This window comes from Marmota marmota, unplaced genomic scaffold (genome assembly GCF_001458135.2).
Source record: "Marmota marmota marmota unplaced genomic scaffold, marMar, whole genome shotgun sequence".
Taxonomy (NCBI): Eukaryota; Metazoa; Chordata; class Mammalia; order Rodentia; family Sciuridae; genus Marmota; species Marmota marmota.
In genome coordinates, this window is record NW_026000196.1 from 2,532,575 (window position 1) to 2,545,863 (window position 13,289).

General features: G+C 41.5%; 1 protein-coding gene across 4 annotated transcripts in view; it reads right to left on the reverse strand.

Annotated features, from left to right (window-relative positions):
* The window catches only part of Sh3gl3 (SH3 domain containing GRB2 like 3, endophilin A3), a 163,544-nt gene that overhangs the window by 9,416 nt on the left and 140,839 nt on the right, over positions 1-13,289 (reverse strand). For 2 of the 4 annotated variants that reach the window (XM_015493178.2, XM_015493180.2), the window contains one exon: positions 4,613-5,280. The exons of 1 other annotated variant lie outside the window; for it this stretch is intronic. In XM_015493178.2, coding sequence (XP_015348664.1) covers positions 5,075-5,280 — 206 coding nt within the window. In that variant the 3' untranslated portion in view covers positions 4,613-5,074. Of the gene's footprint in view, positions 1-4,612; positions 5,281-12,831; positions 13,028-13,289 lie in introns of those variants that run through there. One more of the 4 variants, XR_001504278.2, reaches the window with a different exon arrangement.

Below are 13,289 nucleotides of genomic sequence, written 5' to 3' on the forward strand. Positions count from 1 at the left end.
ATTTGGGCAGAGAACGTGGATTTCCCCAGAACGTGTTTGTATACGGCTGGTGTGAGTTCGGGAATAAAGAGTTGCTGTTTGAATCTACAAGCTGTGTGGTGGCTCGTGATTGTGTGCCCAGCCAGACTGTGGCAAAACTGGATAACTTAGAACAAATAGATAAACTAGAAACATACTCCTACCAAGACTGAATCATGAAAAAAAGGAAAATCTAAACATATCAAGAGTGAAGAATTTCAATCAGTAATTTAAAAAATCTCCCATAAAAGAAAAGCCCAGGACCAGATAGCTGACTCTCACCAAACTCTTAAAAAAGAATCATTCCAATCCTTCTCAAATCCTTCCCTCCAACATTGAAGATGAGATAATATTTCCAAATTTATTCTACAAGGCTAGAATTACTGTAATATCAAAAGCCAGACAAGGATACTGCAAGAAAACAAAACTACAGGGCAACATCCTTAATGTACATATATGTAGAAGTTCTCAACAAAATCCTGGATAACTGAATTTAATAGCACATTAAAAGCATCATACACCAGGATCAAGTGGGATTTACTTGATTCCAACATACACAAATCAATAAATGTGATCCACCATATGCTGCTGCTGTTGCTTAGGCTGGAGGATCTAGCCCACCAGCCTTCGTATAACACAACCTATATCCTTCTGCTTCCATTCCTCCTAAAGTTGCCTGAGTTGGTCCTGCCACCCAGAACCACAAGACTGTTGCTGCTATGGATGCACCATCCTGAAGACCCAGGGCAGCAGCCTTGGAAGTCTATGTGTTGGCCTGCAACCCTTCTCTGCCTCCTCTCCCTGAAAGTCTTTTGCACTGATACTACCACAGTCTCCCCAGCCCAGAGTCCCACCCTAGTGGTATTTGCAATCTCCAGGTGCTTAAGCTTCCACCCCTGCTTCCCAGAGCTACCCAGATGCTGCTTCTGCACGTGTTTTGACTCAGGAACATAGCACAGCCACTACACATATGCTCACAAACAGCTCTAAGGACTCTACCGCCACCTGTACCCAAAGCTAACACCTGAAGATGGGCTTCAGCATTATTGTCAGCTGTATGTACATGCACATCTCTAGTTCAGTTCCCATCTGCCTACACACATGCAAACAGCATAACCCCATACCATCACACTTCCTGACTTCCAAATAGGTTACATACTCAAAAAATCAACTAAAATGGATTAAAGACTTCAATATAACACCTGAAACAATACAAACCCTAAAAAGAAAAGAAACCCCTCAGGGAGAAGTGTTTTGACATTGATATTAGCAATAATTTTGGATATGACATCAAAGACCTAGGCAACAAAGGCAATAATTAACAAGTATGATTATATCAATCTAAAGTTCTTCTATATAGTAAAGGAAATAATCGACAAAATGAAAAGCAATCACGGATTGGTAGAAAATATTTGCAAACTATATGTCTTCTAAGGGGTTAATATTTAAAATACCTAAGGAATTCATACAACTCAATAGCAAAAAATAAAATCTGATTTTAAAACGTGCAAAGAGGTTCTCAACATCAGGGAAATGAAAATTAAAACCACAATGGGATTCAGTAGTGTTCCCTTATCTGTGGTTTTGCTTTCCAGTTTCAGTAACCCATAGTGACCTATACACTGAAAATATTATGTGGAAAATTCAAAAAATATGTTTTAAATCACACACCATGCTGAGTAGCAGGATGAAATCTTGTGCTGTCTTCATCATGCCCAGAATATTGAATCATTTCTTTGTCCAGTGTATCCATGCTGTATACACTACTTGCCCATTAGTCACTTAGTAGCCATCTCAGTTTTCAGATCTCCCATTGCTGTGTTGCAGTGCTTGTGTTCACATAACCCTTATTTTATTTAAAATGGCCTCAAAGTGCAAGAGTAGTGAGGCTGACAATTCAGATATGCCAAAGAAAAGCTGTAAGTGCTTCCTTATATGAAAAGTGAAAGTTCTCAACTCCATAAGCAAAGGGGAAAAAATTGTGTGCTGAAGTTGCTAAGATCTGTATTAGAAACAAATCTGTGACATTGTGAAGGAAAAAAAAGAAAGTTGTGCTAGTTTAATTGCCGCATCTCAAACTGCAAAACTTATGGCCATAGTGTATGATAAGCGAATTTTATTTAATATGGAGAAGGCATGAAATTCACATGCACACACACATACACACACACACACAGAGAAATGTAGGATTGAGTACTATCTGTGGTTTTAGGCATCCACTATATGTCTCAGAATGCATCCCCTGAAGATCAAAACGCACTACTGTATCACCTCACACCTCTTAGGATGATTATTATCAAAAAAGACAAGAGATAACAAATGTTGGTGAGGATTTGGAGAAAAGGAAACTTGGACAATCTTGGTAGGAATATACATTGGTATAGGCATTATGGAAAACACTATGGAAATATAAGTGATATTTAAAAGTACAATCTTCAGGAAGTGCAAATACTATAATGAGAATTTTAATTAATAGGCCAAATTTAAATATGTCTGAGTTCACTGTTTGTCCTTTGAGCCCATTTTATGGGCCAAAAAAAACTAAGAAATATATCATAAGAAAATATGATACAGGTTTGTGTATAATGTTGGAAAACTGGAACTGAATAATAGTAGATTAATTATAGAAGTTACACAGCCTTACAATAAATTACCACATTCCAATAAACCATAAGAATTAGGTTCTACAATTATTAATATGGAAAGCTGAGAACATGATATGTACTCCCATTTATGTGTGCTTGGGCAAAACTGGAAGGATATAATGAGAATGTTAGAAATGTAATGATTTGAGGTTATGGAATAAAAGTCGATCTTCAATTTCTTCTTATAACTTTGTATACTTCTGAATTTTTTCTGCAACAGAACTGTACTACATTTATAATTAGAAAAATAAAGCCATTTGAATTTTGAAATTACTTTGACACCTAAAAAGTCCTGGATATATTTTACAGTAAAAGATAAAATGTGCATGACTCTTAAAAATGAAAAAAAGAAGTGAAGGGAGTTGTACAGGGAACTTCTGAATGTAAATCTGTGAAAACCTTAAGGCTGGAGCCCAAAATGCAATTTTCTAACAACTGGTCTGAAGCAGAGTTGTGTAAACCCAATGCCAGGAGCTAGGCTAAAGGTACTAACTGCTGGCCCTGCCTATGGATGTCTCCTGGAGATGGGATCTTGCATACTAGCTGAGGCTAAAAGCCAGGGAAAGACACAACAGCTAGTACTTCCAACTCATTGGCAGCTCATGATCATTGCCTCTCCTCTTCCACAGATACCTGTCAACTGATGCAAGTGCTATTTTAATAGCTTTAAAATGATCTAGTGTAAATTGCTGACTTGTCATTCCTGGAAGTTAATCTATAGCTCTCAATTAGCTTCAGTTACTATTTACTTCACAAACAGGTTATCAAAGTATAGTATGGCCATGGAGAATGGCCCTGGATTTCTCATTCCCTTTGGTAGTTTCTAATGTGGCAGCTAAAGAAGCTGATGGATTTTTTAAAAAGGCTACAAAAAATATATAAATTGTGAATTTATGTGCACAAACCCATATAAGAGGTAGGATGTGGGGGAAAGATCATGGGTATGGGAGAGACAGACTTCTGAGGATAAAACCCAGCTCTGCCATTTAATTGTGTGACTGTGGACAAGTTACTTACCTTTTCATCATCTCAGTTTCTTATCTAAAAAAATGGGCATCAGGACTACCTCAGAGGGTGGTTTATGAGGACAAAATGGCAAAGTGGTTTATGAGGATAAAATTCATATGGAATGCTTAGAAAAGCACATGGCACATAGTAAGCACTCAATTCATGATAAGTCATAGATGCTAAATGTACAAGTGTTTTGTATAAGGGGTGTGTGTGGTGGAGGGTGTCACTGGCTGGTAGGAAATCTTGCTGTCATGAATTAGTGATGTACCATGAACTCAGACTGGGAAACCTGGCTTACATGACTGATCTGGCCTCTTGGCATTTGTTTCAAATACCAATGAACAGGAAGGGTACACTTCCAAGTGACTTGGATGCACACTTAAGTGTGTTATGAGGCATATCAAACAATCTGAGCTTATGCTCTGTCTCAGCCACTACTTGGTTGTTTGATTCTGGGAAAGTCATTCACTAAATCACCTTCTCTGTTAAAAGGGGAATATACCTGCCCCCTTTGATTCATCAGGTCAAAGCACATGACAAGCTCATACCCTGGGCAAGGCCAAGGGCTGTTCACTGAACCTAGGTGGTCATGTGATTGAACACTCAACCCAACTCCTGCCCATGATACCTCTTGAGGACATACTTAGAAAACCTACCCAATATTTGACAAAGCTTAACAAACAAAGCTTGAGTTAGGCTTTTTTATAAATACACTTTAAAGAAGGTAGAAGGAGTTTCCATCCCCCAATTGGAAGGAGGATACACTATGTTTGAGTCAGTGGAAAGTGCAGAATCACTCTCAACCTTACTGATGTTGGTCAGAAGCAATTACCTAAACATCCACACTGTGACCGATGGTCAACCAATGGGCACAGAAGGATTTTGCAGCTGGAATAGTGTGCTTAAAAATTAATTCAACATTAAAAATAACTGAGGCCTTTTGCCAACACAGTATGTCATGTTTATTGGGAGAGTCACAGGTAAGCTTAAAACGTGATGAAGGGGGAAAGACCAGATGCCATCAGTAATGTCAAGAAACAAAATATTTAGCAGTTCTTAGTTTCAAATGTCGCATTTCCATTGCAGTTGAGGAATATATAGGCAACTTGTTGACATATCTGCAATGGGTGAAATTTATTTTTTCAGCAACAGGAAGCACACACATTTAACCAATGACTTTTTAGAACTGTAAACAAAGAAGAAAACTATTTTCATGTAGCTCAGTCAAGAAAATCATTTATACAGATTAAATTGATACAAAATACATTATAAAGAGAACACACATACAAAAGTCATTAAGTTGGTCAGAGAGCAAGGATGTCACAGAACACCACACTGCGAGAACATTGGTGTGAATTCATTTCAGTTGTGAAAGTATGTCCAGAGTTTGAGTAACACGTTTACTGAGGTAAAGGCACAATGACTTCAACATAATTAATGGGGAAGAATCCGGACTCCCCACGTATCATTCCTTCATACCAGTTTTCATCTATTTGATTGGTTAATGTAATGATGTCCCCTTCTTTAAATCCTAATTCTCCTTGGTTTTCTGGCTCAAAGTCATAGAGACCACGACAGCAGGGCTGGTCCATGGGAACGTTAGAACCTGTCCGCATGATATGGAGACAAAAAATACAGGTTAACATGACCAATCACCCATGGGAAACTGGAAAATGTGGACACCTCTGGAGAGCACAGTGGGCCTTGGCTTCCTTTCCTGCTGTCCATGGGTGCTGCACCATGGTCTCTGCCTCTTTCTCCAGCTGCCTGAGCACACCTCTGGGCCACAGTGTCTGTCTCCTTTGTCCTCCCAGATAGAGGATACATGCCAAGCCCATCTCCTCAGAGCTGCCACTCAGCTCCACCTGGAGCCCTAAGGGAGGGGCAGGAGAATGACAAGGCCAACCCCTCCCCATAGGGAGCTTACAGCCTCTTTGTGGAGACTGGATGGTACATAGAAACAGTTAAAGGACAAAGTTGAGAAAGTTAAAGAGAGGAGCAGAGATGCCTAGGTGGTCAGAGACAACTTTCTAGAGCTGGTATAGCCAGGAGCCAGGGCGGGAATGGGCAGAATATTCACAGGTTGAGCCTTACATCTCAAGGTTACCATACAGAGCCTGGAGTTCTCAGACTATTTTAAAACAGTTTTTTTTTTCTAAAAGGAAAAATTGGTAATCATTAAAGAAGAACTGTAACCCACAAACCTAGAGATAAGCAATGTTAAGCTTTCAGATTCCAGGTGTCATCATGAATGTATTTATACATGTACATTAACATATAGTTGTTTTCATTCAAGAATCTTCTTGTACACAACTATTGTAAGGTGTTTCTGGGTTACTTTTAGTTACTGACCAACTGTCAACTTTACTAATGTAACTCTATTGTTGGATATTTGAGATCCTTTCTTGGTTTTATTTCCTTTCTTTTCCTTTCTCTCTCTTCCTTTCATCATTCCTTCCTTCCTTCTCTCTCATTCTCTTTTGGCTTTCATAGTTAACTCTTTGCAAAATAGTGTAAACCTATATGTACACATATACATACAAACGCATAATTTTCCTGAGGATAAATTCCTAGAAAGGGATTTGATGATCATAGAACATTAATTTTTCTAAGATATTTGATATTTGCTATCAATTTATTATTCAATCATTACTTTCTAAAAAAATTTAGGAGCCCATTAGAATACAAATATTGATCCATATTCCCAGCTTATCAACTATTTTTTGTTTGTTTCATTTTTGCTGTTTGTGCTGGTGATGGGACAAGGAATAGAGTTTCTATTGTTTTGACAGGCATCCAGAAATTTAAAACAGAAAAAGCATTAACTTCAGTATCAATGTATCAAGTTTTTCCCACAAAAATCTCATTTTAAGTTTGACTGTTCAAACATACTTTTGAGTATTAATTTTAGGAGATTTTTAAAATGTCTGATCACTTGAAATAACTCACACTGGTTCATATACTACGCTTTTTATCCTATGACTAGATTAAACCTGTTACTATTTTAAGATTTTTGTATCTGTATTTAAAAGTGAAATGATTTTGCTTTTGTATTTTGGTCAGGCATTGGTTCCATAGTGATTTTTAGCTTTATTTTTAAAAATTAGGTATTTCAGGGCTTTGGCTGTAGCTCAGTGGCAGAGTGCTTGCCTAGCATGCATGAGGCACTGGGTTCAATCCTTAGCACCACATAAAAATAAACAAAATAAATCCTAATTCTGTCCATCTCAACTACAAATTTTTTTTAAATAATTAAGTATTTCTTCTTTTTCCATTTTCTAAAATATTTACATTTTGAAGCTCAGGGAAAAAAATGCCTCAAACCGAATAGAGATGCTTTGTATTTTGGTTTAGGGTAATGACTTAGTGTGTCATGGGAGGAGATGGCATCACCCCACAGCAGTTCTCTGTAGCCTCCAAAGATCTCAGGAAATGCCACCATTACCTGTGAAGGAGTGGAAAGTGAGCCACAGGCAGGAGCCAAGGGCCTCTGGCCAAGAGAGATGGTGCCTCACGTGGAGGAGATTGGGGACATGGAGGCCAAAGTTGAGGTCAAAGTGAGACATGATTGTCTTTGAAGATAGGGCCATCTCAGAGAAGCTCACACCTGTCTACGTGGAAACCATCATATTGATGGACCCAGGCAACTAAGAGGAGGTCAGGGAAGCCTCCCGCCACCAGCAGCTGCCTGGCTATGTTGATGCTCCTCTAAGTCACAACATAGGCAAAAAGAGACCTGAAAAGGAAGAGGAGGGTGACAGTCCAGAGTAAGACCATGGCAGTTTCAGTGTTCATCCTTCAAGAAGAAGGTTTAATCCTTTCCCAGAACTGAAATATCTGATATATTTTTCTTATTTCAGCTCTCCTATTTTATGCTTTACATTTTTATTTCCTTTTTTCTATTATTATGAAACCCTTTTTCTCCTTAGACTTCGAACAAGAACTGAAACAAATTCTGCGAGAGATTATGGGCCTTCCTCACCAATCCAAGTAAAGAGAGAGAGAAAGAGAGAAGGAGAGGGGAAATTGGGGTATTTTTGTGGTTTAACAAATGAGAAGTCTCTTTGTCCTGGGGAAGGACAGGGGTCAGCAGCATTGTGGGGAGAGGAAGGGAAGGGTCCAGGGAGGGTCCAGGAGGGGAGTTTTCCTGCTGTGACAAGGATTTTATGTTGGTTTCAGTGGCATGAAATTCACTGAGTAGTGTCCATTTCACCCATTTTCATGACTGACAGGGAAGTCCTCAAGTTCCACCAACTGCCTACAACCTTATCAACACTCTGGCCATGTCTACTTGAGAGGGAGTACACAAGACCAGATTCACCCAAGGGGCTCTAATTGGTGAAGTTCCCCACGGGACATTTAGGAGGCTCCCCACCGCCTTTCGAAGGCAATAGTTCTCAACTAGGTAGCATATTAAACAGGCCTCTGAAGGGGTGAACACCATATCAACTAAATCAGATTCTCTGGCGATGGAACTGGAATAGCAGTATGTTTTCAAACCATCCAGATCTTTCCAATGTCCTGGGGAAGTTGAGGATCACCAGTGTAATGGCCCTCCCCTTCCTCCATGTTCTTTTCCCAGAGCTTGGAAATGTTGAGGAACTTCAACGGAAGGGGAAAGGAAAGGTGGTGGGGAAGGGAAAGGAAAGGTGGTGGGGAGGGGAAAGGAAAGGTGGTTGGGAAGGGCTCTTGTTCCTCTCCAGGAGGCTGCTCCCACCCATGTGGCAACCTACAGGCAGGGCAGCCTCTTAACTTCTAGGACCTCTTTGATGTTTCTAGCATTTGGATTGCTCCTTTCATGAGAGACCTCATCCTAGCCTAAGTCTGTATATTTCTTCTGTCTTGACGATGAGAGTTTGGGCATAGGAGGATTTAAATACTAGGGCTTAGTTCATTATTTTGAATTCAAACAGAATAACATTCAACAATGTCAAAACATTGGGGAACTGAGGGTTTCCAACATAAAACTTTTCATTTGTGTTTGGCTACACAGTATTTATCTGGGTGGGTAGAGGTAAGACGTTGAAAACCCAAGGCGATTTGAGCCCCGAGTAAAGTCAGTTTTATTAATGTACAACTATTTTAATGTGGCATATAAAAAATTGTTAGTATTCTTTTAGCATTTCTCCATCTACCAGTTTTTAACACACCAGTCAGGTTCCAAACCACATGGTAGTCTCAAGAAGCTTTTCCTTGAACACGGAATGTTAATGCTAGAAGGGAATTTGGCAGTCTTCCATGAACCTACCCCCTTTATTTTTTAAATTTTGGGAGACCCTGAGGATTCAACCTAGGGGTGCTCTACCACTCAGCTACATTCCCAATCCTTTTTTTTTTTTAGAACAGGGTCTCCCTATGTTGCTGAGGGTGGCCTTCAACTTGTAATGCTCTTGCCTCAGCCTCCTGAGCAGCTAGAGTTACAGGTATGTGCCACTGTGCCCAGATACCCTTTTTGAAGAGTGGAAATGGTTTCAAGAAGTCACAATGGCCTGACCCCCAGACAAATGGTGAATCTAGAACAAGACACCACAGTCCAGACCCCAGAGTGCCACCTGTATAACCCATGACACTGCCAAGGGTTGTTAAGATATTTCGGGACTATCACACTAAGAGGCTAACTCTATTTTTTCTTCGTATTATTATATAAGCCACCAGCAATGACCAAAACAAATACTAAATACAGGCATGCACTTATCCAAGCCAATCACCTGGGTGTGCATACATGTGCACACTGCATGCACTCACTGAATATATCAGGGAAAAGACACATTCCTCATCATTCGAGGCAAGGGACAACAGCCAGCCTGCACACTTAGATACTCTGAGAGCAAAAGCGAGACTGGCACTCATATTATACTCCATCAGCAAATAAGCCCCAGATACAATATCTCTCTGGAGACCACCAAGTGGAAAGACCCAAGAGTTCCCCACCTCAAGTGACATACGTACCTGGATTCCATACACATCTGCACGGCCCCAACACTGAGCACAATTCCTAGCAGCAACAGGCACTTGATAAATTCATGCCAGCCAGAGCTCAGACTGGCTGACCCAAATTACATATATAGCAGGATGATATTTTGAAACACCATTCAATGCTGGGGCCCACAACCCAAAAAACTATGGTCTCCCTTGAGGGGGAGTATAGAACCTGGACATGAACAAAGCAGTAATGTTTGGCTTTTAAGTTCCAAAATAATGCCACTTCAGCTGTGAAATGTTGCAAACCAAGGCAGAGCAGGTAGGTTTTTATGAAAGAGAAAGAGAAAGAAGTTTTGGGTTCTAAGAACCAAAGTTTGGAGGCCTCAGAGACTAGAGGATGTTTTTACAAGCCATGGAGAGGGAAAGGCTGTTTCCTGACATTCAGAGAAGAGATATATGTTCCTCCTAGAGGGGGAAAGGGCCTGGTGAGAGAAGGTAGGTGAGATGGTTGAAATCTCTCTGGATTTCACCCCCAGCCAGATGGTCTTAAGCCCCACTCTCCAACGGAACCTGGGAGAACACAGGCTCCCCATAGCGCTCTGGACCAACAAGGTAACCCGGTGCCCAGCAGAAATATTAGGGTGGTTTTATTAAGCAGAGAGGGCTGGGGGAGCCACATCCTTCACTTCCCATGAATTACCATTCAAATCCCCTCAAGTGCCAGCAGGAGATGAGGAAAGGCCAAGGGGCTGGTTAGGCCAGAGGCCACCTGTGGGCAGGTACGCGCGCAGGCTCAGGATGTAGACTTTCTACAACCCAGCCCAAGACCCAGGCCTCCTGGGTCAAGTCACCTCAGCTGTGGACACAAGCCTCCTTGCCAGCCACCCATGGCACTTCACAAACTCCCTGGCTCACCCAAACATCGTCTTGGTGTACATGAAGAGGAGGAGAAAAACCAACATCCCTGATAGGGAGTTTCCGATATGAATTGACTGAGTTTAAGTCCTAAATCAACTAAATAATAAATACATCATCTACGCTTTCTGTTGGAAGAGAATGAATTACCTTGAAAGGCAAGATTATTTTTTTTCTGCCATTAGAAGAAATGGAAAAAATATTTTTCTTTTTTGGCCAACAGTAGAAATGGAAAAAAGATTAAGTTGTTTCCACCACCATTGGTTTAAAGGAACGAGCAAGTTCAGCTTAGTTGAGAGAAAGTTTCTGCCCACCTGAGTGACAGAGGCTGAATTTCCCCTTGATATGAAAGAAGTCAACCATGGAAGGAACACAAATCCAGGCAGAAGGGGCTCTTCAGTGGGATCGTTCAAACTGTATTAGACATAAGCACTGCAAGGTGCCCCAGGGCCTGGCTTCCCACCACCAGAAGCCAGCACCTTTCCCAAAACTTCCTTTAAAAATAATCAGCCCTACTCTGCATCCCATTTTGTTGACAACCCATTCCTTCTATGTCCCCAGCTCCCCCCAAGTCCTGTGGCTGTTCCTCATCCATCTCCACCTTTCTGCTCTCTCACCTACAGGACTTGGCTCCTAAAACCACTGAGAAAGTGCACATGAGCCCTCGCTAGCCGATGTGGATCTCCCTGCTATAGAAATAGCCAGTGAGGCCCACAACCCTATGCCGTCCAGCGAGGAGGCTGCAGCCCACTCCTGCCCTCCCAAAGAGCCCATATTTATTTTCTCTTACTCCTGAGAACTGGCTTTAATGAAACATGAGAGCAGAGGTGGGAAAAACACAGTCTTCCTTGTTAAAGTACTGAAACAAAGATAAATTTAACAGAGAAAAGGGAGTGACCCTGTTAAATATTTATTATTCAAGCTCTGATCCACACCATTAACAGAGAGAGAGAGAAGGAGAGAGAGACCCTATCACAAGGCTTTTAAGATGACTAGACAATAAACACTTTATCAGCAACACAATAGGAAGGGAAACCATGTTCTCATGAAAATAAATTTCACTCCCCTCCTGGCACTACTGTGGTCCTGTTTCTAAGCATAGGGTCCCCTCTTATTTTAACTACAGGAAAATTCTTTGAGTGCCCTCCCCACAACTTCACTCTTTTTTGCCCAAGTCCCTGCTGCAAAGACTTCCTCACATATATCAGCACTGAACACATTTTATTTAGGTGGTGGTCATCCCGCACCACATTCCTCAGCGCCACTCAGCTATGGGGATGAAGTCATACCTCTCAGTTTCAGCGTTTACCATGTGCAGAGGCAATGTTCTAATACCTCACAGATATTAATGGATTTAATTTCCAGAGAAATCCCATGTTTAAGTAACATCATATTCCCCAATTTAAGGGATGGAGAAACTGAGGTTCAACATGATTAAACAGCAGTGCTGGGATCCAACTTGTCAGGTCCAGAGTCTGCACTCTTGATCACTATGCCATGTGCTCTTTCTGATAACTATCAGTACGTGAAGTTTTCCCCTCTCTGTTCTTCAGCCAAAGGAGAGGTCCATCAGCTGGGCTTGGAATGAGTCTTTGGGTCCTCAGCTGGGCACTTCCAAGGGAGCTCCCAGGCCAGGTCAGCTACTGACCTGAGGAGGGCTCTGTGTCTTTTAGTAAGAGCATTCTCCACCTAAATCCTACCCTGATTCTCTGGGCTTTGGCCCAGGACCCACCTAGTCCTACTCCACCTTGAGATGTGTTCTTGACTTCTCCTCTATCCTGCCTTCCTCTGCCTGAGCTCCTACATCAAAGTGAGCCACTTAAGGCTTCAATTTAAAGCAATGTCTACTCCAGTGGTGGGTTAGACACTAGAGTAGACACAGCATCCTACTAAGGGAGTGGCATTTGTGCAGCTTGGCCTTCTCATTCATTCTCCTTCTCTTTGTCCTGTGCCAGGATCTATAAGCTGTTCTCATTTCTAATGAGAGAAGGGAAAGTAGGAGAGGTCAGTGGGGCAAGGGGACTCCTCCTCTCTATAGCACTAAAAATCACAGTTCTTTTATTGTACTTGAACTTGAGTTATTTTCAGACCATCAAAGGAGCCCATGACTTTCTCTTCTCTGCTGCCCTTGACTTGGGGGAATCTCATGGCCTGGGAGCATTTGGTCAGAGCATCCCTATTGAAAGGCAAACCTGACCCCCCACATACACACCTGCTTTGGAGGGAGAAAGGGGATGGAGAGAGACGTCATTCACACAACTGCTGTCAACATGAGTCCCTGTCGTAGTACAAGGTACGGAGTCTCCAGGAAGCTACTGACCTGAGGAGGGCTCTGTGTCTTTTAGTAACTGCCCCAGAATGCTGTGCCTTGTGAGTTTTTGTTCCTGCTTTTTATAGTTTTTCTCTTGCCTCCCTTGTAGTCAGGCTGCGACCTGTCACTTTTTCCTGCTGTCAGTGGGCCTCCCCGAAGCAGTCCCTTGGGCCTTTCTAATATGCTGGTTCCAGTCTGCTGTAGGCTGGGAAATCAGATAACCAATTACGTAGCATTAACAGCTGCTATACTGTGGGTGCTTACTCTGTAGCAAGTACCATGCCCAGTACCTCTAACTTACATGATCTAATTTAATCCTTAGAATAATCCTTTGCAGGGCTGGGATTGTAGCTCAGTGGTAGAGTGCTTGCCTCGCATGCATGAGTTCGATCCTCAGCACCACATAGAAATAAATAAATAAAAATAAAGATATTGTGTCCATCTACAACTAAAATATATATATATAT